Consider the following 19,982-nt stretch of genomic DNA (forward strand, 5'->3'; position numbering starts at 1 on the left):
AGGAGATGTCTCTGCCCTTGGAACTGGATGGGCTTTAGGGTTCCAACCCAAACCATTCTGGGATTCTGTGACATTGTTTTTTCCTTCTGCCCAGAGTCCCACAGTTAGGGAGGGGAACAAAGCCTCCCTGGCCTCAGGGACAGACCCAGGTGCTTGGCCTTCCCCTGCAGCTGCCTGGCCTGTCACTGTCCCCGATGGCCAAAGTGCAGCCCTCACCTCCTGCACGGGCTCTCATGTCACAGCTGGAGCAGGAGAGCCCCACAAGCTGCTGCCACAGCAGAACCCCACTCCAGGAGCTGAAATCACAGAATATTCCAGGTTGGAAGGGACCCCCAAGGATCATGGAGTCCTCTTAAGTGAATGGCCCAAAAAGGGATCAAAACCACAACATTTGCTTTATTAGCACCCTGCTCTGACCAACTGGGCCAATCCCAGTGGCTCCCACAGGTATCCATCCACTGGTATCCCACTCACAGGTATCCCCACCTTTTTTAGAGCTCTGATACTGCAGATGGAAGCAGAGAAGGAAAAGCCCTTTCATAAGCAGAGAACTCTCCAGGCTTGGGTATAAACTGGATAAAGCAATGAGATAACACAAGTCACTAAGATAACACAAGTCACTGAGATAACACAAATCACAGCCATCTGCTCTAGGACACCTCACTGGCTTAGCAAAGAGGAGAACCCATAAAATAAAAATCCTTTTCCTCTTTTTATTTTTTTAAAGACAGTGAGATTGATGCCCAGGAGACCCAGCACCCACATTGATTAACAGTCACCATAGCTGAAGCCATCCTTTCCTTTTCCCAATCTTTATCACCCAGAAACTGCCTCTTGCTGCTGCTAAGTGCACGGTGATTTTAAGATACCATCAAGATTTCCAAAAGTGATGGTAGAAATTCAGATTTATCTAGTTTGGCTTCCAATTCAGATTGTAGCTTATCTGGGATAGTTGATCTGCAGCCCCTGGTTGGACATGTGGCAATTCAGGGGCAGGCTGCTATTAAAAATCAGTTAGGACTGAAATGCAGCTTCTGTCACATGCCCTGTAAATCCCTGCTTCCCTTCCCATCAGTAACACCATACCTGTCCTGTTGTCAGCTGGAAAAAGGTGGATTAATGTTAGGTCCCTTGTGAATTGGAAGATTTGGTAGAGATGAGTCTTGGAGTTTTGGAAAGATGGTGGAGAATGGGTTAAATAATTATATTTTTTCCTGAACAAAAAAATATAATTATTTTTTGAAATATTTTTGAGACATTTTATTCTGTTTTGACTAAGATGCATCAATCATTTCACAGTTCAATATTTTAATATTTGCTTAGCTGCCTTCTTTTGATTTATGTTACTTCTCAAACTAACAGTGCTATTCTGAAATTCTTTCTAAAAATACTGGCAGAAATAATTTTAAATTCAGTGCTTCCACCTTTTCAGTCAAAATTTGATCCTGAATTGTGGATAGTTTGGTATCAGGAAGCAAATATTTTTCCCCAGCAAATTTCCTCTTGGCCCATATCATTATCCTATACCCTTTTCCATCCATTGTATACCCTTGTCCATCCCCTGTGACGTGGCACATTCCTTGACCTTCCTTTTCTCCACAGGACAAGAAATAATTGTGATTGCATTTCCCCTGACACCTTTTTGCACTTTGTTGCCACTAGACAAAAATCTACTTTCTCTGCTTTTTCCTATCACAAATAACCCAATGATCTCCTTTTAATTATCCAGTGTCTTCTTTTAAGTAGAATAAAAATATTGTCACATTTGATACCTCCCAGTGTGGCTCAACTGGAAAGCAAGACTGCAGAGGGATTAAGCTGCAGGGATAAACACTAAACACATTTTCATAATGTGACTCAACAGGAGAATTTTGCATTTTTGGGAAAGTGCACGAGTCACTGGAATGAGTATAAATATTTCCTATTTATTTTGGGGCTTGGACCAAACTACAAAGTTATAGTTCAAAGATCAGGTTTCTCAGCTCAAGGCTTGATTAGAACCAGGGCCTGCCTGACCAGAAAGTTCAGATGTGTATCTGAAACTTCCTAAATGTGGGAAGATTAGAGATCTAATGTTTTAATTCTAATTAATCTCTCTCACATAACGTTTCCTGCAATGCCCTTACGCCAAAGCACAGCCAGAATAAACCAGTGGCGTGGAAGAAAAGCTGGCATAAAAAACCAGCACTAGAAATTAGAGAAATCAGCCAGATTTTGGGTCTTTATCTGCCTTGGGTCCAGTGCTCATCCTCAGCCCCTTGTCCCAGGTGCTCACACAAATCCCACACCTCTGGTCCTTGCACAGTGCCTTTGTAAAACACCATCACCACCTGAATGTGGCCTGTCACACACACAGCTCCAACCAACACTTGCTCTCCTCCTGATGCAGCCCATGGTTCCTTTTGTCTGCCAAGGACAAAACTCCCAGTTCTCAGGGCTAAAATGAACCTCCAAACCCCACAAAAGGCAGCATGGCCACCCTGCTGTGTCCATCCCTGCCTTGGTGTGGTTGGGAGTGAAACTGGGGTGAGTTGAGGGGCAAAGTAGCTCCAGCTTTGCACCAAGCTGATTCTCTGAGGGTTAATTCCAGCTGACAACCCTTTTCCAAGACATTCCTTAAGCAAAGGTTGTCATCAGTCAAGAAATGCATGTTGCTATCCCCAGGTGAAGGACAGGGGGGCTCCCAAAGCCCAGAAGTATCCTGAGCTGGTAATCCATGCAGTTTTCATGTGTCTGCACAGAAATGTGCCATTCTGGGCAATTTTTGGATGAACATGGGGCTAAATGCAATGGTCATTGGCTCCAACCCCTGTGTGACAGTGGCAGGGTGTCACTGCATGTCCTGACCCCAAGGGAGTTTCTGGGCAGCTCAGTGCTCATTGCTGTGCCCTTCCAGTGACTGAGCAGTTTTCCCAATCCGTGTTCTCTTCCCTGCAGACTACAGGAATCCATTTGTGGAGATGCACCCAGAACACCCTGACATCATCTACATCACAGATGATAAGAAAACAGTGGTGATCCCCTGCCGGGTCACCTCCCCAGACATCAAACCCAAGCTCATCCAGGTAAGAGGGGGCTTCAGAAAAGCTCAGTTCAAGGTCTAGGCTACCAAGAAAGTGGGAAAAACCAAAAATTTAAGGGTATAAAGCTGGGTAAATTCCATAAATAATAGCAAAGACCCTGAAAATCCACAAACGTGAACCTGTTCTTGCAGTGTGTTACTGTTGAACTGGGTAAAAGGATTTTTTGGGGATTAGGCTGAGTTGAGCACATTTTCTTTTATGTTGTGGCTTGGTGTTCCTCCATAAATTGGCAGAGGTAGATGACAAAGCACTATTTTCCTTCAAAATTCTTTGCATAACACCTGGCTCTCTCTGAAAGGTTCTCTCTTTATACCTTGAACCTCCTTAGAACAATTGCCCATTTTTCCTTCATTTCATCAATTCAAACCAAGTTTCAGCCTTGGGAATAGATGGCTCCAGCATCCATCCCTTTGGCAGCAGTTACACCTGAATGTCAAGGTCACAGCACAGTCTGTGCAGACCAAGGCTGTTTGGGATAATAAAAATGGAAATTTAAGGTCTGGGCCCTGATCAGTCGATAGAGTCACTCATTTAAAGGGTTTCAGAACTGCACTCCAGACTAGCCTGTCATGGAGTGAGGAACAGGACAGAGGTCTCCTGGCTCCAATCCTGCATTTTGCGTCAGGAATTCTGTGCCCTTCCCTTCCCCTGCCAGTCTGACAGCTCAGGAAATCCTGAAGGGAACAGGAGCTCATCCTGTGCCCCTTTTCCAGCCTGTTCTGGAGGGACTGTGAGGGATGAGGCTGTTCTGGATATGGCAGAGAGGGGTCTAAGCATCTCTGCTCCTCATGGCAGTTCCATGCCTCAGATGTCCCCTTCTCCTGGGAGGCAGCACATGGAATCACGGGAATCACCCATGGCACGTTCCCAGTAGAGGTGCAGAGGGACAGCAGGGGCCTTATTGCTTTGGAGATCTCTAATTTTAAATTTCATCAGCAGGGATTTAAAAAGTGTGGAAAGAGGCTCCTCTCCAGTTATCATTTTAGGCTGGATAAGTGTTACCACCTCCCTCCTTGGCTATAAGAATGAAACATCCCCCTCTGATTTGAGCCTGCTTCACCAAATTAATGGTTGGAGCAGAGCTGCAGACCCTGGCAGCATCAGGGTGGCCTTGGAATTCCCATTTCCACGTTTATTATTGATGGACAGCCCTGTTTTTCCTGATTCCCAGCTAAATTCCCAGTCATTTCTCCAAACACAAACTGCAGCCTGGCTGCTGGAATGAAATCTCCAACTGAAATGTCTCCCAGAAAAAGCTGTCCCCAGAAGATTTCCCCCTCCAAGGCTGAGCAGCTGGGGCTCAGGGCAGGGAGGCAGAGGTTGGGCACAGCTCCCAAAGGAGCTGGGACTGCTGGGATGTGGCACCTCGGGAAGCTCTGGGATCCAGTTGTGGATGGCACTGCTGGCTTTGCCCTGGCTGGGAATCCCACTGATGCCTTCAGTGGCTGCCTGGAACAGAGGCTAGACAGGATTAAGAGAATAAAGTGGGAATTTATTAAAGGTCTTCAGTATGTTCACCTTGGGCAGTGCAGAAACCACCAAGGACACACCCAGGATGGACGATGGTCATGAGTTTTTCAGACAATTATAAATTTGGTCCATTTACATATCAGGGGTTAATCCTCCAATTCCAGCTTCAGGCAGTGAAGTCACATTCCCCCAGTTTGCTGCCCCCAATTCACTTTTATTGATACTTTTCAGGGCCTGAGGCAGTAGAGTGTCAATCTCAGTCAGAATTGTTTTGTCTGACCAAAATGTGAAGGCAGTACACTGTGGATGGAGTTTAGAGTGAGACACTGATGCAGGGCAGGGTTTGAAGAACACAAAAGCTGCAGCCCTAAGGCAGCCCCACAGCGCCGGGAGGAAGCGGGGCAGGACAGGGGCGGAGGTGAGCAAGGGGGAGGAGAGGTGAGCCAGCCCATCAGACAAATTTAGAACATCCTCTCCTTCCAAATTTAATCTCCAGGAGACAACTGGACAGGGAGGACAACACTTCAAAGGGAGGAAAGCCACTGTGATTTCCTTCGAGCAGCAATGACGCTCTTTTGTTTGATTGTTTAAATAGGTATTTGTGAATATTTTATGAAGATGTTTAATCTGTGTGTGGTGTTGAAAAGGGCCTCCTGAGTAGGGTTATTTTTCCTTCCCCCTTCCTCCAGGCATTGGGGAGCAGAGCTGCCAAACCTTGAAGTTCAGCTTTATCACATTTTATTATTCTTGTGGAAAATGGACTCTTTGCCACTGTAAATTAAGTTCCTTATGTTACCATTATACTTTAAAATCATTGTACTCTCTTTAAACATGCTCAGAGAAAGGTACCTCCTGCTTATACTAAGCAGATCCCTGCTATCTCAATATATCATCTTTGTTATTAACAAATTCATGCTTAAGACACACAGCTCAGGCTTTTAATTTTGCTTAATGTGATTTTAATTCGGGGCAAAAAGAGCTTTTTCCGTCATGTCAGATCTGTTTAGTCACTGATCTGGTTCAGTGTGCATTTGCCACTTCCAGCTTTGACCTTCACGAGTGCTAAAGCATGATTATGCCTCAGGTTTCAGATCTCTTTCTGTAATTTTTCCTATTTTTCCTCATGGTTCTAAACAGAGATGCCACAGCTTGATTATTTCAAAAGCATTTACAAGAGATCTTTGTTTCCTACTGCTGTCAGAACAAATGCTGCTCCAAAAGACAGCGACTGTCTGGCTGTCCCCCCTTCCAATGCAGCATCACCAGTTCCTCAGCCAGAATTCCTCTGGGTTTGGTCCATGCTGGAATTGTAACAATTGACCCAAACCAAGGCCAGCCTGGTCACTTGTGTGCCAGAGCCCCAAGCTGCAAGCTGTGTGGAACAGGAGGATTGTTTAAACTGAATCCAATTTAAGCTGCCCTGCCAAACCAGAGTCCTGACTGCTGGAAGACCAACAGGAGCTGCCCACAACAGGAATAGGAGCCAAACTGTTCCATCAGGGGTGAAATTCCTGCTTTCAGTCCCTTGGTTAGCTCCCAAAGCTGAAGCAGGGTCTCTCTGAAAAGGAAAACTTCCCCTTGCCTCACCTTTGAGCAGCCAGGGTGTGAGGAGGAGGAGGGAGAAGCAAATAAAGTTAATTACCATGAGGTAACTGCAGGCACACTGAGGTTTGCCCAAACTTTTCATTTTTGGGGCAGAAGTGATCTCAACTCTCCAAAGAGCATCCTCAGTCCTAAAGAGCCTCCCTGTGTCCTGCTGGGAAAGCCAGAGCTACCTGTGCTTCCATTTCCCCACCTGCAAACCCCTGAACTCCCCCTCAGGCATTTCAGGGAGCTCTTTTAATTTCATTAAGTTCTTTTGTACATTATAATCCAGGATTTTCAAAATTTTTGGAAAGTAAATTACATTCCCTTTAGCAAATAGAGGATTTCCCTGTGTGTTAATAATAACAATAAACTGATTATTCCCCCCAACAAAAGCCAAGCTGCTCAACACTGGTGTGGTCCAAGGGAGACAGAGGAGGGTTCATTCTCATTAAATGAATTTTTGCTCCAGTTTATTTTCCACCTTTGTCTTTTCTATTCTCACTTCTTCCTCATAAGCAGAATTGAGGGTTTTTTTTCAAGAATCTCACAACGTTACAAGTATTTATGAATTCAGACCCAAGAGTGCTTTAGTCCCTTTATTTCTATGATTTACACCTCCTAAGTCACCCAGGCTGCTTCCATGGCAATCCCTGGGTGCTCTGAGAGTGTCTCCCCCCTTCTGTGGGACAGAAAGAATCTGGGGAGTGCCCACAGACCAGAGCTCATAGATAACCACAGTCAGGTGAGTTAGTGAACAATTCTGATTTTGGGAGAGTGAGTGAATTAGTGAGTTAGTGAACACTAATTCTGGTGAGTTAGTGAACAATTCTGATTTTGGGAGAGTCTAACTTCACACATGTTTTAAAGTACAATGAGGAAAATGTGTGGTAGCTCCATGTGGCACTGGGAGGAAACACCTGCGAAAAGATCACCCCACAAAATTCACATAAGATGGGCATAAGGATTTCCAAAGAAGGGATGAGGGAAATGACTTCCACACATGAGATCTGAGAGCACTGGTGTTGTCCAAGGGTAGACAGAGGAGGGTTCATATTCATTAAATGAATTTTTGCTCCAGTTTATTTTCCACCTTTGCCTTTTCTATTCTCACTTCTTCCTCATAAGCAGAATTGAGGGTTTTTTTTCAAGAATCTCACAACGTTACAAGTATTTATGAATTTAGACCAAAAATTGCTTTAGTCCCTTTATTTATATGATTTACACCTCCTAAGTCACCCAGGCTGCTTCCATGGCAATCCTTGGGGTGCTCTGAGAGTGTCTCTCCCCTTCTGTGGGTTAGAGAGAATCTGGGGAGTGCCCACAGACCAGAGCTCATAGATAACCACAGTCAGGTGAGTTAGTGAACAATTCTGATTTTAGGAGAGTCTAACTTCACACAGGTTTTAAAGTACAATGAGGAAAATGTGTGGTAGCTCCATGTGGCACTGGGAGGAAACACCTGCGAAAAGATCACCCCACAAAATTCACATAAGATGGGCATAAGGATTTCCAAAGAAGGGATGAGGGAAATGAGTTCCACACATGAGATCTGAGACACTGGTGTTGTCCAAGGGAGACAGAGGAGGGTTCATTCTCATTATATGAATTTTTTCTCCAGTTTGTTTTCCACCTTTGCCTTTTCTATTCTCACTTCTTCCTCATAAGCAGAATTAAGAGTTTTTTCAAGAATCTCACAACATTACAAGTATTTATGAATTTAGACCCCAAAGTGCTTTAGTCCCTTTATTTCTGTCATTTACACTCCTAAGTCACCCAGGCTGCTTCCATGGCAATCCCTGGGGTGCTCTGAGAGTGTCTCCCCCCTTCTGTGGGACAGAAAGAATCTGGGGAGTGCCCACAGACCAGAGCTCATAGGTAACCACAGTCAGGTGAGTTAGTGAACAATTCTGATTTTAGAAGAGTCTAACTTCACACATGTTTTAAAGTACAATGAGGAAAATGTGTGGTAGCTCCATGTGGCACTGGGAGGAAACACCTGCAAAAAGATCACCCCACAAAATTCACATAAGATGGGCATAAGGATTTCCAAAGAAGGGATGAGGGAAATGACTCCCACACATGAGATCTGAGAGCACTGGGACTCCTGAAGTGGCTGCCCAAGTGCTGAGTTTCAGAGACACTCCTGCCTTAGGGAGGGCTTTCCTGTTTGCTGCTGCAGATCTGTGTGGACAGAGACCCCAAAGCCCTGGGCACGGTCAAAGCCCTGCCCTGCCCCTAAGGCAGAGCAATCCAAGGGGAACAGGATTCTCACTCCTTGTCTGTTCCCTTTGCAGTACCCTTCTTCTGCAGAGATCAACTTCAAGAAGATGGTGTGGGACCCCAGGAGAGGCTTTGTCATCCCCTCCCACTCCTTTGTGCCCTCTGGGATGCTCACATGCTCAGCCCATGTCAATGGCAGCGTCTTCAACTCCTACTACATGGCCCAGAGACTGGGTGAGTGCCTCAGTGTCCCTGGCAGCTCCTGGCTGTCACTCCCTGCTCAGCCTCAGCTCTGTCTGATACATCTCCCTGGGCTGCATCTGTGGCAAGTCCAAGCTGGAATGCTAAAAGTAAACTCCTTCTTCCTTTTTTTCTCCCTATTCAATAGAACTTGGATTGGAGCCACTCCTGGTTTTGAAAAATGACCAAGTGCTGAGGTGGTACAAAACAGGAGTGTTTTATTCAAACCCCACCAAGGCTTTGTTTGCTTGGATTGAGCTGTATTTACATTAAAACAACTGCTGGTTTGGGACAAAGCAAACAGCAGCTTTCTTTTTGCTTCTGGTCATTAACCACGTGCGATCATCGTATAAAAACCTCACTACACTGCTAATTCACATCTTTGCTTTTTATAGATTTTCTCTTGGTGATTTACTACACCATTTCCCTTGGATTTACAGCTGAGCTTCATCTCATAATTAAAATCTGAATTTGAAGCAACTAAACATTAAATTTTTTGAGTGCTGGGCATTTATATGAAACCAATTAGAATTTATTTTCCTTTTGTTTTCCATGTATGTTCTTTATCTCCTCATATATCTTCTGTTTACTTGGACTTCATTCCCACTAGCTTACGGCATCTTTCTACACAATCAGCACTCAGCTTTGAACAACAGGCTTGTTAATTTTGTGGCAGCCAAATAAAAGTCCTGTAAATCTCTCTCTTTCTCCTTTTTATTCCTTGTTGGAGTAATTTTTTATTAAACTAATGGATGCAAACCTACAAAATCTCTTAGGCCATCCCTCTGCATCTCAGAAGGACCCAGGAAATCCCTTTCTGTCCTGTGTGACTGTCAGTGCCCAGGTGTGGTTTTGGTATTAGCATCAAAAACTGATGGAAGTTCAGAGCTGATGTATTTAAGGCATTGGCAAAGGTGTAAGAGCAAGACTTGAGGATCCTATTGGGGGATTTGGTGATCCCATTCAAGGATTTGGAGATCCCATTCAAGGATTTGGGATTTCCTATTCAGGAAGGAAAGGGAGCTGGGCAGGAGAGGGCAGGAGTAACAGGTCTCATGTCCAGCAAAAGAGGATCCTGTCATTTTGAGTCCTTTGCCACCTTTGTAACTCTTTTCTGTGGAGCTGATGAGAGGGTTGGAGCCATGGCACATGGCAGGGCAGCCATTCCTGACTGTGTCCATGGCAGCAGGGATCCAGTGGTGGATCCAGACTGATGCAGGGAGTGCTGCTGCTCACAGCTTTGTCTCTCCCATTGCAGAGGGCAGAATACAGAACCTGGCTCTGAAGGCAAGTGCCAGAAAGCTGCTGGTTGGAGAAACTCTCAAGCTGGAGTGCAAAGCAGAGACCTTCATCAACGGGCGCATCGAGTTCATCTGGACGTGTCCCCGTGGCACAGTGAGTGCACGGAATCCCTGCATTCCCCCTCTTCCCAAAATTCACAGGGATGAGAAAACCTCATTATTACTTCTTCTGAAATTACCCAACCATTTATAAGCCTATCATTGATTGAACTTTGTGTTTGGATGAAACTCAAACTTCTCAGCCCTACTTGAACCTGCAGATTAAACTGCAAACCTCACTAAATAAACCCTGGCAAGAAAAGCCAGGCATGTTTCCTTCTTTTTGGGAAGAAAAACTCCTTCATTCCTTCTGTCCTGGCTGTCTCACAGTGACAAGTCTCAAATGCAGGTTGTAAGCTGTCAATCTCCTCATCTATTTTGGTATTTATGAAGTAGGAAAAAGCAAAGGAAAACACAGCTGAACCTGTGGAAATCATCCCCAAAGAATGAAATGTAAATTCTGAGTCATGAGCTTTCTGTGGATACAATACAAAAGTGCCAAATTTGAAGTAGAAATAAGTAAGAGAATTAACATTTGAGGTACCAAACCCTCTCACTTCTCCTAAAAAAACAAAATAGAGGGGGAATCATTTCCCAGATCAGTTCATTTGTCTGAGATTTTATTCTTGGGTCTGCTTGGTGCCAAGAATTAAAATAATTGGGTTTTTTTTCTTTTTAGTTCAGCAAAATATGCATTGTAAAGAAACATCTAAGCCTTTTGGGAAGGTGTAAAATGTGATTCCTAAAAATTGATTAATTTTGATTTGTTTCCTTAAAAATAAGAATGTCTGAGTTTGTTTCTGAGTTTGAGTGAGAAAACTACAGAAAATATAAAATTTATGGAGGTCCAGGCACTACAGTGTTACTGAATGAATTTGGTTTCTTGAACCCCATATGGTGGAAAAGATTAGCTTTCCTATGAACTCTCCTTATATTTCTAACATTATAAATGTAAAACTTCTTGGCCAAATCTCTGGGATCAAAAATCCTATCGAAAGCGATAATGCTTTCTAAAATTCCCCAGGAATTTGCATTGGCACTTGGCTGTCATAATATATTGTATTTCTGTCATAATATATTTCTTTTAGAAAGCAGGAGGTTTTTAATACAGAAAAAATACTGACTGTGACCAACATAAATTTAAAAACCCTCAAAACCAAACCCTCAGAGCACAGCTCTGACCCTGCAGCAGTTTTACCCTGAGATCCTGGGATTTGGTCCTGGAGAAGGGCTGGGAGGCATCTCCTTGTTTACCTGCCCAGAATTCAGTACAAAGTGCCACATTTCCACTCTGCTTCTCTCTCTTATTAGACTTGATAATGAAACTTCACACAAGAGCTCTTCCTGCTGATCTGCCTTTTATATTATTTATTTCAGTGATGGGGAGATGTGATGGTTTTGATACGAATCACTGCTTTCCTTTACTGGCAGCCTTGGAAAGGGTGAGCATAATCATCCAGTTTACTCTGCTTTCTGACCCTGTTTTTTGTGTCTCCCAGCACCCCCACCCCAGGAGAACAATGGACCAGAGTGATGTGGTGTACAAAGCTGGCAGCAGCCTGGTAATTGAAAATGTCACCATGGAAGATGGGGGCCTGTACATCTGCAGGACATTCAATGCCACCAGGCTGGAGGCCAATGTCACTGTCACCGTGTATGGTGAGTGCTGCAGCCAAACCAGGATGGACCAGGAACCAGCAGTGCTCAGCTTAGAGGATAATGCCAGGCTCTAAAATCTGTTGATTGAAATGGCACTAGGGATAAAGTCAACCTTAATCATCTAAAACCTCTAATTAGTCAATGAGAGTCAGCTCTCATGTCTTCAAACAAATTCAAGAGGTACATTTAGATGGGATATTGGGAAGGAATCTCAATCCTGGGAGGGTGGAGAGGCCCTGGCACAGGGTGCCCAGAGCAGCTGTGGCTGCCCCTGGATCCCTGGAAGTTTCCCAGGCCAGGTTGGACAGGATTTGGAGCAGCTTTGGGATAGTGGGTGCTGTCCCTGTCATGGCAGGGGTGGCACTGGATGGGCTTTAAGGTCCCTCCCAACCCAAACCATTCTGGGATTCTGTGATGTCTGAGGGAGCTGAACTGTTTGAAAAAGCTGGCACCAAGTGTGGTTGCTGAGACCCTGGAAAATCCATCCTGTGGGCTCCACATGGACAAGAGATGCCCCAGGGGCAATGCAAGGGCATATCCTCTGCTTTCCATGTGAATTCCTCCATGTGGGAACAGCCCTTCCTGGCTGAGGCTGGGCTGCACAGGGAGCTGAGGGAACAGCCTGATCCATTTGGTTCTGTGCAGGTCTGTATTGGACAAAATCCCAGGTGGGAACAGAGCAATCCCAGGTGTGAGCTCTGTGCTGTGCCAGAGCTGCCATTCCAAGTCTCCCTGCTCATTTCTCTCCCCAGAAAAACCCTACATCACGGTCTCACACAAGAAAGGGCCTTACTACGAGATCACCTCAGGACACAAGTCCCTGAAGCTGGCTGCCAAGGTGGACGCCTTTCCTCGGCCCACTGTCACCTGGTGAGTGCCCCAGCAACAGCAGGAACACCTGGGCTCCTTTAGGAATCCTGTCTGGAACAGATCACCACCATTCCTCACTCACCACACGGGTCAGGGATGGGCTCAGAGCTGAGGGCTGAGCTCAGCTGAGGAGCTGTGGCTCCACTCTGGGCTCCTGAGCTCTGGGAGGCTGGGCCAGCCACCCCTCATTCCCAGGAATTATTATCACTGCTTTAATTGAAGCGATGGGCTAAGTTGAGCTAAGAACAATTTATTGCTCAGATAAACATCAGTCTCAAAGGCCTTGAGATTTAAAAGAGCACACAGTCAGCCATGGGTCAAAGTAGTCACAAGTTCTTTGTTACAAGACAATATAGAACTTTCTGATCCAATGGACAGTTGTCACAAAGTTTATTTTGCTTTTCTGACCTATCACCTTTGCTTCTGCTGCACTGTGAATACTTTTATCCAATGGGCCACTGTCACACATGCACACATATGCTTCTGTTATAACATCTAAACTCTCAGCTTAGTCTATACATTTACATTACTACACTATAAACCATTCACCATTTTATCAATACATTTTCTTACTTACTTAAGGCATATTCTTACTTAGAACTATAAAAACATAAGTTTATAGTTTTTCTGCTTAATGTTGTGTACATTATTTTTACATCAATCCAGCTTTCTTCTAAGGCTGCAGATCAAACCCCTCAGTGTCTCTGGAAGTTTCTGTCTTTCCATTTCCCACACCCAGGCTGTGTTCTTCTCCTACCCCTCCAAGGAAAAAATTGTGTTTCCCTTTCCCTGGACACAGAATGATTTGGGAGATCTAAGGAGAAAGCTCTTGGGGAAGGGTTTCCTGCTTACCCCCAGCAGTGGTGGTCAGTCTGCAAGGGGGCAGGGGATAACAGCAAAAGGACATATTTTAACATAAGAAATTGTTTCTCTCCAGAACTTTTAAATAATGTCCTCCAATCCTGTGCCAACAGATCCTTGTAGTGAATCTCCTGAGCAAACTAAAGGCTGCACCAGGAGTGCAATGGATCTGCTAAACAGGAGGGGCAACCAACAGCAGCTCCAGGAGATATTCAAGTCTCTCTTTACCCTTTCATCACTTGTCCTCTCTCCTGCTCTGTCTTTAACGACCCCATTCAGTGCCTTTTCCATCTTTAACTGCATTAAATCCCATGGGACAGCTGGCAGGGGCGTGCCTGTCCTGGCAGGGAAGATGGCATTGCCCTGGAGCACCTGCCCTCAGCCAGCTGAGAGCCTGGCAGGCAGCAAAAGGATGCTCAGGGCTGGCCTTGCTGCATTTTATTAGCACTGAAATAACATGAAATCCTCTAATTTTAGTGGAAGCAGTGCCAGGAGGTGTTTTTAATTGCTGCTGTTATTTAGGGATGGGGATGTTTTGGGAGCTGAAGTGGGGACTGACCCCCTCTCCCTGCCAAGCCTTTGTTCCTGGGCTCAGTGTGGGGCTCTTTGGTGGCTGCCTGGGACCACCAGAGCTGCCTTTCCCTGGAGCCCCAGCTGTTGATGTTGGAGGTCTCTCAGGATGGTTGTTTTTATGACTGCAGAGGAAGTTTCCAGCATCCTCAGGCAGTGGGAGATGCCCCAGCATCCTTCCACCAGGCCCAAAGCTCCATGTGTGGCAAAGCCTGGCCTGTTTCTTAACCATAACCCCACGTGTGGGGGGAGCAGTGGAGAGGGGCCTCTCCTGCAGATGCTGCTCTCCTGCCCTGAGGGAATATTCCAGGCTGGCAATTCCTCACTGACCTCCCTGTGGACCAACCTTCTCCAGGTCACAGAGTTTAAATTTTTCAGAAGCAGTAAAGGCTCACAGAGACATCCTGAGAGATAATTCTGCTGAATTCATCTCTTCCTTTAAAGCTGGTGACACACATTTTGCTATTCCATGATTTCCCACACGTGCTGTTGCCCATCCAGCTTCATCTGGGGGCATTTAGACCATAGTTGAGCATGTGAGAGGCACTGTTCATTCAGATAAAATAAAACCACCTTTTTCCTGTGTGGAATGAATCCATCCCACAGCACTGGAGATAAGAATCAGTTCTGGTGTGGAAGGGTAACAGGAATAAATATCCAATCCAAGCAGTGATTCTAGACCTGCATTTCCCTTGCTGGGATGACCCTTTAGCCCCCTAATGTGGGTGACAGGGTGTTTGAGGGTTCACAGGGACATGACAAGCCTTGATGGAACTTCCCACACAGGTACAAGGATGGCAAACTGATCAAGGACAACCACACCTGCTATGAGCCAGATCCACTGAAATACAGACTGGGAATACGAGATGTGAGACCAAAACATGCTGGGAACTACACCATGGTCCTGAGCAACCCCAAGTACGGCCTCTACAAGAACCTCACCATGCAGCTGGTGGTGACAGGTAAGGACTCGTTGTGTATAATTCCTTCTGCTGGGTTAGTTATCCTATTTTGTGTGATCTTACTGTGCCAGTCAGCAGGAATGGGTGGCACTTCCCAGGGTTTAGCACTGCCCAGAGATCACCACCCCCTCAGGAGCCACTGAACCCCTCATTTCAGCTGCTCTGAGGAGCTGGTGTGACCCTGGCTCATGCAAGTCCCTTCCCCTGGGACACTGCACCTCCCACAGCACTGAGTGCTGGGACAGTGGCTCCACACAGGCAGGTGGGAATGCCTGAAAGGCCACAAACATCACATTTTTATAGGAGCTTGGGAGGATATTGAGTAGAGAGGTCTTAGAACTGGGGGCAGAGTTTCCCAAGAGAAGGGCTGGAAGTTTTATCCCTTGAGATTTCAAAGCAGCTTGGGCAAAGCACTGGAGAACATCTGCTGGGACAGGAAGGGTCCCAGTGGGGCTGACGGAAGGAACTGGAGGAGCTGCCCTGGCTTTTATGTCTGTCCATCATCCTGCTCCAGATCCATTCTCTAAATCTGCATTTTCTGTTCTGCCACTTCTCTGCTGGCAGCATTTGAGGGACAGGTTCTTTTTCAGGGGAATTTGGAGAAAACTGTGGTGTGCACTGAAGCAGGTTCACTTGCCATAGAGGGAAAATAGATACTGGAACAATATTTATTAGCCTCCCTGGGTGGATAATGCAGGGCAGAGCCACATTGTCTCTTTGCACATCCCCTGCCTCTTTTAATCCATTGAATTTGGCAACAGAGATTGAATTCTGAGGCCAAGTAGGAGTTCAACAAAAGTTAGCTCTGCTTTCCCTTTGTATTTTCCACTTGGGCAGTGAGTAGTTACTGAGACAGGTTTGCTCTCTTTTCTGGAGTGAATTCTTCTCTCCTTGCCCTCTTTACACCTAAAACTATTCTCAATTGTCCAATTTTTATATACTTATGTATTGTTGCTTCCAGCAGTTGTGTTTTTCTCATTTCACCTTTCAGAAAGGAATAATGTCTAAAAATAGAGAACTTGTCACTTAGGTACATCTGACCTATTAAAAATGTTAAGTAAGATATGATAGTTTAAAAACCTGAAATAAGACATAAGTTAATGTGTGATTTAGGAGGAGAGGGAGCCAAGAACATGCTCATGGTCAGGTCCTGCAGCTCAGCTGAGCAGGAGGAACGTGTTAAGCTGCATAATTTGTCCACTTGAGATTGTTTTTGCACACAATGGTTTTGCCTCTTCAGAGAACGGAAACGTTGAAAGGAAGAGAAATGAAGAATGATAATAAACTATCTTGTCAAGGTAAATATTGGTGTTTGCGTGCACAAGGGAGCGTTTCCTCGAGGAGCTGCCGTTCCCCAAACAGGCAACCAAAAACAAACAGAGCCTTTTTCTGTCAGCAAGAGGCTATTTCAGGATCAAACCACTCCTGCACAAGCTTTTCATGTCCATGGTTTGTCCAAGCTTGGGGCATCCCACCCTCACACAGTGCTGCTCATCCTCAGCTTTTCCAGGGATCAGCCCAGCAAGGGCTTCATCAGCAATAATTATTTAATTGCAACCCCCCCATTTCTCAAAGTCCAGCAGCTGCAGGGGTGTCCCCAGCTGTCCCGTGGTGATGCACAGGAAAACCACAGAGCAAGTGTCCCTTTTCTGGTGACAGGAAGCCAGGGAATGAGAGCAGAACAAGGAAAAACCTGCCCAGGGTGCCGTGGGTGAAAGCTGGGGCTGCAGACAGGGAGGGTTTGCTTGGCTGCAGCAGGATTGGCACCCAGCACTCAGGGAATTCTGTCATCCCTGCAGCACCAGGGAATCCTGCCATCCCTGCAGCACTAGGGAATCCTGCCATCCCTGCCAGGCTCTTCCCTGCAGCACCACCCTGATGTGCTCTGTGTGAAGCCCTCAGCCCAGGAGAGACTGGTTTTACTGGGATTCATGTAGGTAAAGCCCAAAAAGGGCAAAATGGGCTCTTGAAGCTGCTCCAAACTGCCCTTTCTCTTGTGCTTCCCATCAGAGGGCAGGGACAGCTTTTTCAGGAGCTGCCCTTTCAGATCTGGGATTTCCTTTCAAGTACACTCAGAAGCCTCAAACTGAAAGCAGATTAGAATTTTTCCCTTAACTCTCCACAAATAACCTGGCACTTTATCTCCAGCCATCATGACTGATACCTGGGTATCACACCTGAATAGATTAAATTGCTTGGAGTTTCAGCAGGCTCTGAGGCAAGAGAAGGAGACCAAAACACACTTTGTAGCCCCTTTCTGCAGGGATTATCTGAAAGAAACCACCTCTGAGCTGGAGGTGTGATTAATGTCTCTGCTCAGAACCACAGGCAGCCTGCAATTACTGAAGCTGGGATTTGAACACAGGGATTAGTGGAGCTGATGGAAAAATCCTCTTGGGCTTCAAGTGGACGCAGTGGGTGGAGTGTCAGTTTTGCATGGTGTCTAAAAGGTGGAGCCTGCACCTGATAAACCTCCTGCTGAGTAATAACCACCTACCCTGAGAGTGAAGAGCAACTTCTGTTTGAATAACAGCATTGCTTCCCAAATCCAGGGCCAGCCTTTCACTTCAGAGGTGGATCTAAGAAAGGGAGTGAGTTCTGATCCACACAGTTGAAGAGAAGAGGGGAAATTACATAAGCAGACTTTGGAATGAGGAGAGAAATGCCATTGGAATGATTTCTATTGCTGCAAGGGGACACTGCAGCTCAGAAATGATCAGTAATGACACAGCCCCCTCTCCTGAGAGTCTCTTCTCAACAATCCATCTTTTGTGTGCCCCAGGTACTCAGCTGGCACTCAGCGTGCTGTGACAAAGCCATCAGCTGCATTTTTGGGCTGGGTGCAGAGGAAGTTTCAAGTTAAAATTGTTGTGAATTGTTTTGCACAAACAAAGTATAAACAGCAGCAGGGCTCGACCCTCAGATTGTTCTGCATGAATTTTGGCAGTGTGTTGTATTCACTGATAATGGCAGCAGAGGAGAACCCTTTAGGCAGGATGAGAACAGGATCAGAAGTGCCCTGCCTGGGCCCTGTGGGCAGTGTCTCTCCTGACCTGCACTGCTGCAGCTTTCCTTGGAGTCACCTCCTGGGTGTTTAACTGGGAGAAATCCCAGAGTTCTGCCCCAGTGTAGGCACAGGGTGTTTCACTCCATAGGAATGAGTCAAACATTAGGAGGTATTTCCCAAAGCTTGATTTGGTGACAAAACTGAGGAGCACCTGCAGAGGGATCAAGTGGAGAGGGAGCAAAATGGGCAAATAACTCCAGAGCTGCAGGGTGGGAACTGAGAGAAAAAGGTCCAGCAAGGAACTGCCTGGCCTGGAGCAGAATCGTGCAGCTATTCCAAAAATGCCTCTGTGAGAAGTGGCTTAGCTGTGCCTCTGGTCACCCCTGTTCCCACTGCAGCTGGAATTTATTCTTGCAGGAGCACATATCTCCATGTGGAGTCACCTTGGCTCCTTGTAGGACTCAGGTCCCCAGGAGGTAGCTGATTGCATTTTCTAAACACTCCTTCTTTACATATTTACACATCAAACACTGTCCAAGAGCGGCGGGTTGCTGTGGTTTTGTTTTGTTTGATTAAATTCTTACTGAGAAAAGCTTCGAGAAAATAATGTCCTGAAGAATTTGGAAGGGAGGGAGCAAGGAGAAGGAACAATCCTAGCAAACAGCTGGTGGCTGAAAATCTGAGCCAGCCAAGGAGGAGAGATGTGGGAGAAAAGAGTTATTCCAGGCTGGAGTGCAAAGCAGTCTCAGAACAAAACATAAACAACGCCCTCCAATCTATTTCTGGGCAAGCAGACTGTGTTTCATCCTCAGCCTTGTCCAACTCCTCTGTGTCCTCCAGGGCTCCTGCTGAGCCCTTTTGGAGCAGCCAGCGGGCTCTGGCCACCACCTGGGGAGTGAGGAGAGTACTGAAGCACGAGTTCATTCAAAAGTGGGATGAATAAGCTCCTTCACCACTTTGCCTTTCTTCTTTATCCCAAAGTTTCTCTCTTGTGCTCCCTCAAGGCTCTTCCAGCAAATATTGCTTTGGGTTCCAGCTGCTCCAGCCAACTGAAGTTGCATTCCCTCGTAGAGTCCTTGATCCCCCAAGCTTGTGTTGTATCTGTAAGAAAAGCAGGATTAAGGGCTGGAAATAACCTCCGCAGCAGGCACAGAAACTCAGGCTGCTGTGAATTCCCCCTCTCCAGGGAAGGACTGGAACAAAAGGGGTGCAGGGTACTGCTCACCCCTCAATTTGTTACCAGGCAGGAGCAGCTCCACAGCCCTGAATGATGCACATTGCCCTACTCTGTAGTCAGGCCAGCTCTTCAGATTTTGGTTTAAATTCAAAGGAAATTCTGTGTCTGACCTTCCTTGGCTTGCAAGGGATGAGTGGACATCAAAGGAGTCCCCAGTGATCTCCACAAAAGCCAAGAAATGTGTGGTGGAGAACAAAACCCCATCACCTCCCCCAGAGCCAGAGCAGGGAGAGGGGAAGGAGCCCTGGGATGAGGTGAATACATCTGGGCTATGCCAGGGCACAGGAAAATTGCCTTTAGGGTGGGGGATCTCAGCTACAGCCAGTGCAGGACACAGGGGACATCCCACAGTCCCTTGTGTGTGGAAGGGTCACTGAAATCCCTGAAAGAATTTTGTTTGGGTTCTTGGTGAAATGCAGCTGATGTTCAGCTGAAGGACTGAGCCACACCAATGCTGTCCCTTCCCCAGAGTCCTGCCAGGGCTGGGTTTCCTTTGTGGAGCACATCCAGCTCCTGCCCAGCTCCTCAGAGGATGAACCACTCAGGAGAAGTCAAAACAGAAAATCGAATTTTCCACCTCCTGGGCCAACTGAGCTAAACTAGAAATCCCCAGATAAAACCCATCCAGCCACTGTTCCAAAGTGTTTCCAAGTCCAAGGCTTTGCTTTCCTCCTGGGTTCTGGGAGCAGTGTGTGTATGGATGCAGGACACTGCTCCAGTCCATGCTTCCAGCCTCTGCCATCAGGCACAGGCAGGAGAGAAACAACTTTGTCTGGGGGATTTATGCAAGAAAAATGCAGCAGCACAAGGAGGCTGCAGCAGCCCTTTCCTGCACATTTATGAACAAATCCTGAAGAGTTTTCTCCCTGATATCAT

The 19,982-nt window shown here is 46.2% G+C and overlaps 1 protein-coding gene across 2 annotated transcripts in view; it reads left to right on the forward strand.

Annotated features, from left to right (window-relative positions):
- Positions 1–19,982, forward strand: part of LOC135447866 (vascular endothelial growth factor receptor kdr-like) — a 132,329-nt gene that overhangs the window by 48,891 nt on the left and 63,456 nt on the right. For both annotated transcript variants that reach the window (XM_064713032.1, XM_064713033.1), the window contains exons 4-9: positions 2,938–3,065; positions 8,435–8,594; positions 9,859–9,995; positions 11,440–11,599; positions 12,352–12,469; positions 14,687–14,862. In XM_064713032.1, coding sequence (XP_064569102.1) covers positions 2,938–3,065; positions 8,435–8,594; positions 9,859–9,995; positions 11,440–11,599; positions 12,352–12,469; positions 14,687–14,862 — 879 coding nt within the window. The remainder of the gene's footprint in view (positions 1–2,937; positions 3,066–8,434; positions 8,595–9,858; positions 9,996–11,439; positions 11,600–12,351; positions 12,470–14,686; positions 14,863–19,982) is intronic.

The sequence above is a fragment of the Zonotrichia leucophrys genome, chromosome 4A, assembly GCF_028769735.1.
Source record: "Zonotrichia leucophrys gambelii isolate GWCS_2022_RI chromosome 4A, RI_Zleu_2.0, whole genome shotgun sequence".
In the NCBI taxonomy this organism is placed as follows: Eukaryota; Metazoa; Chordata; class Aves; order Passeriformes; family Passerellidae; genus Zonotrichia; species Zonotrichia leucophrys.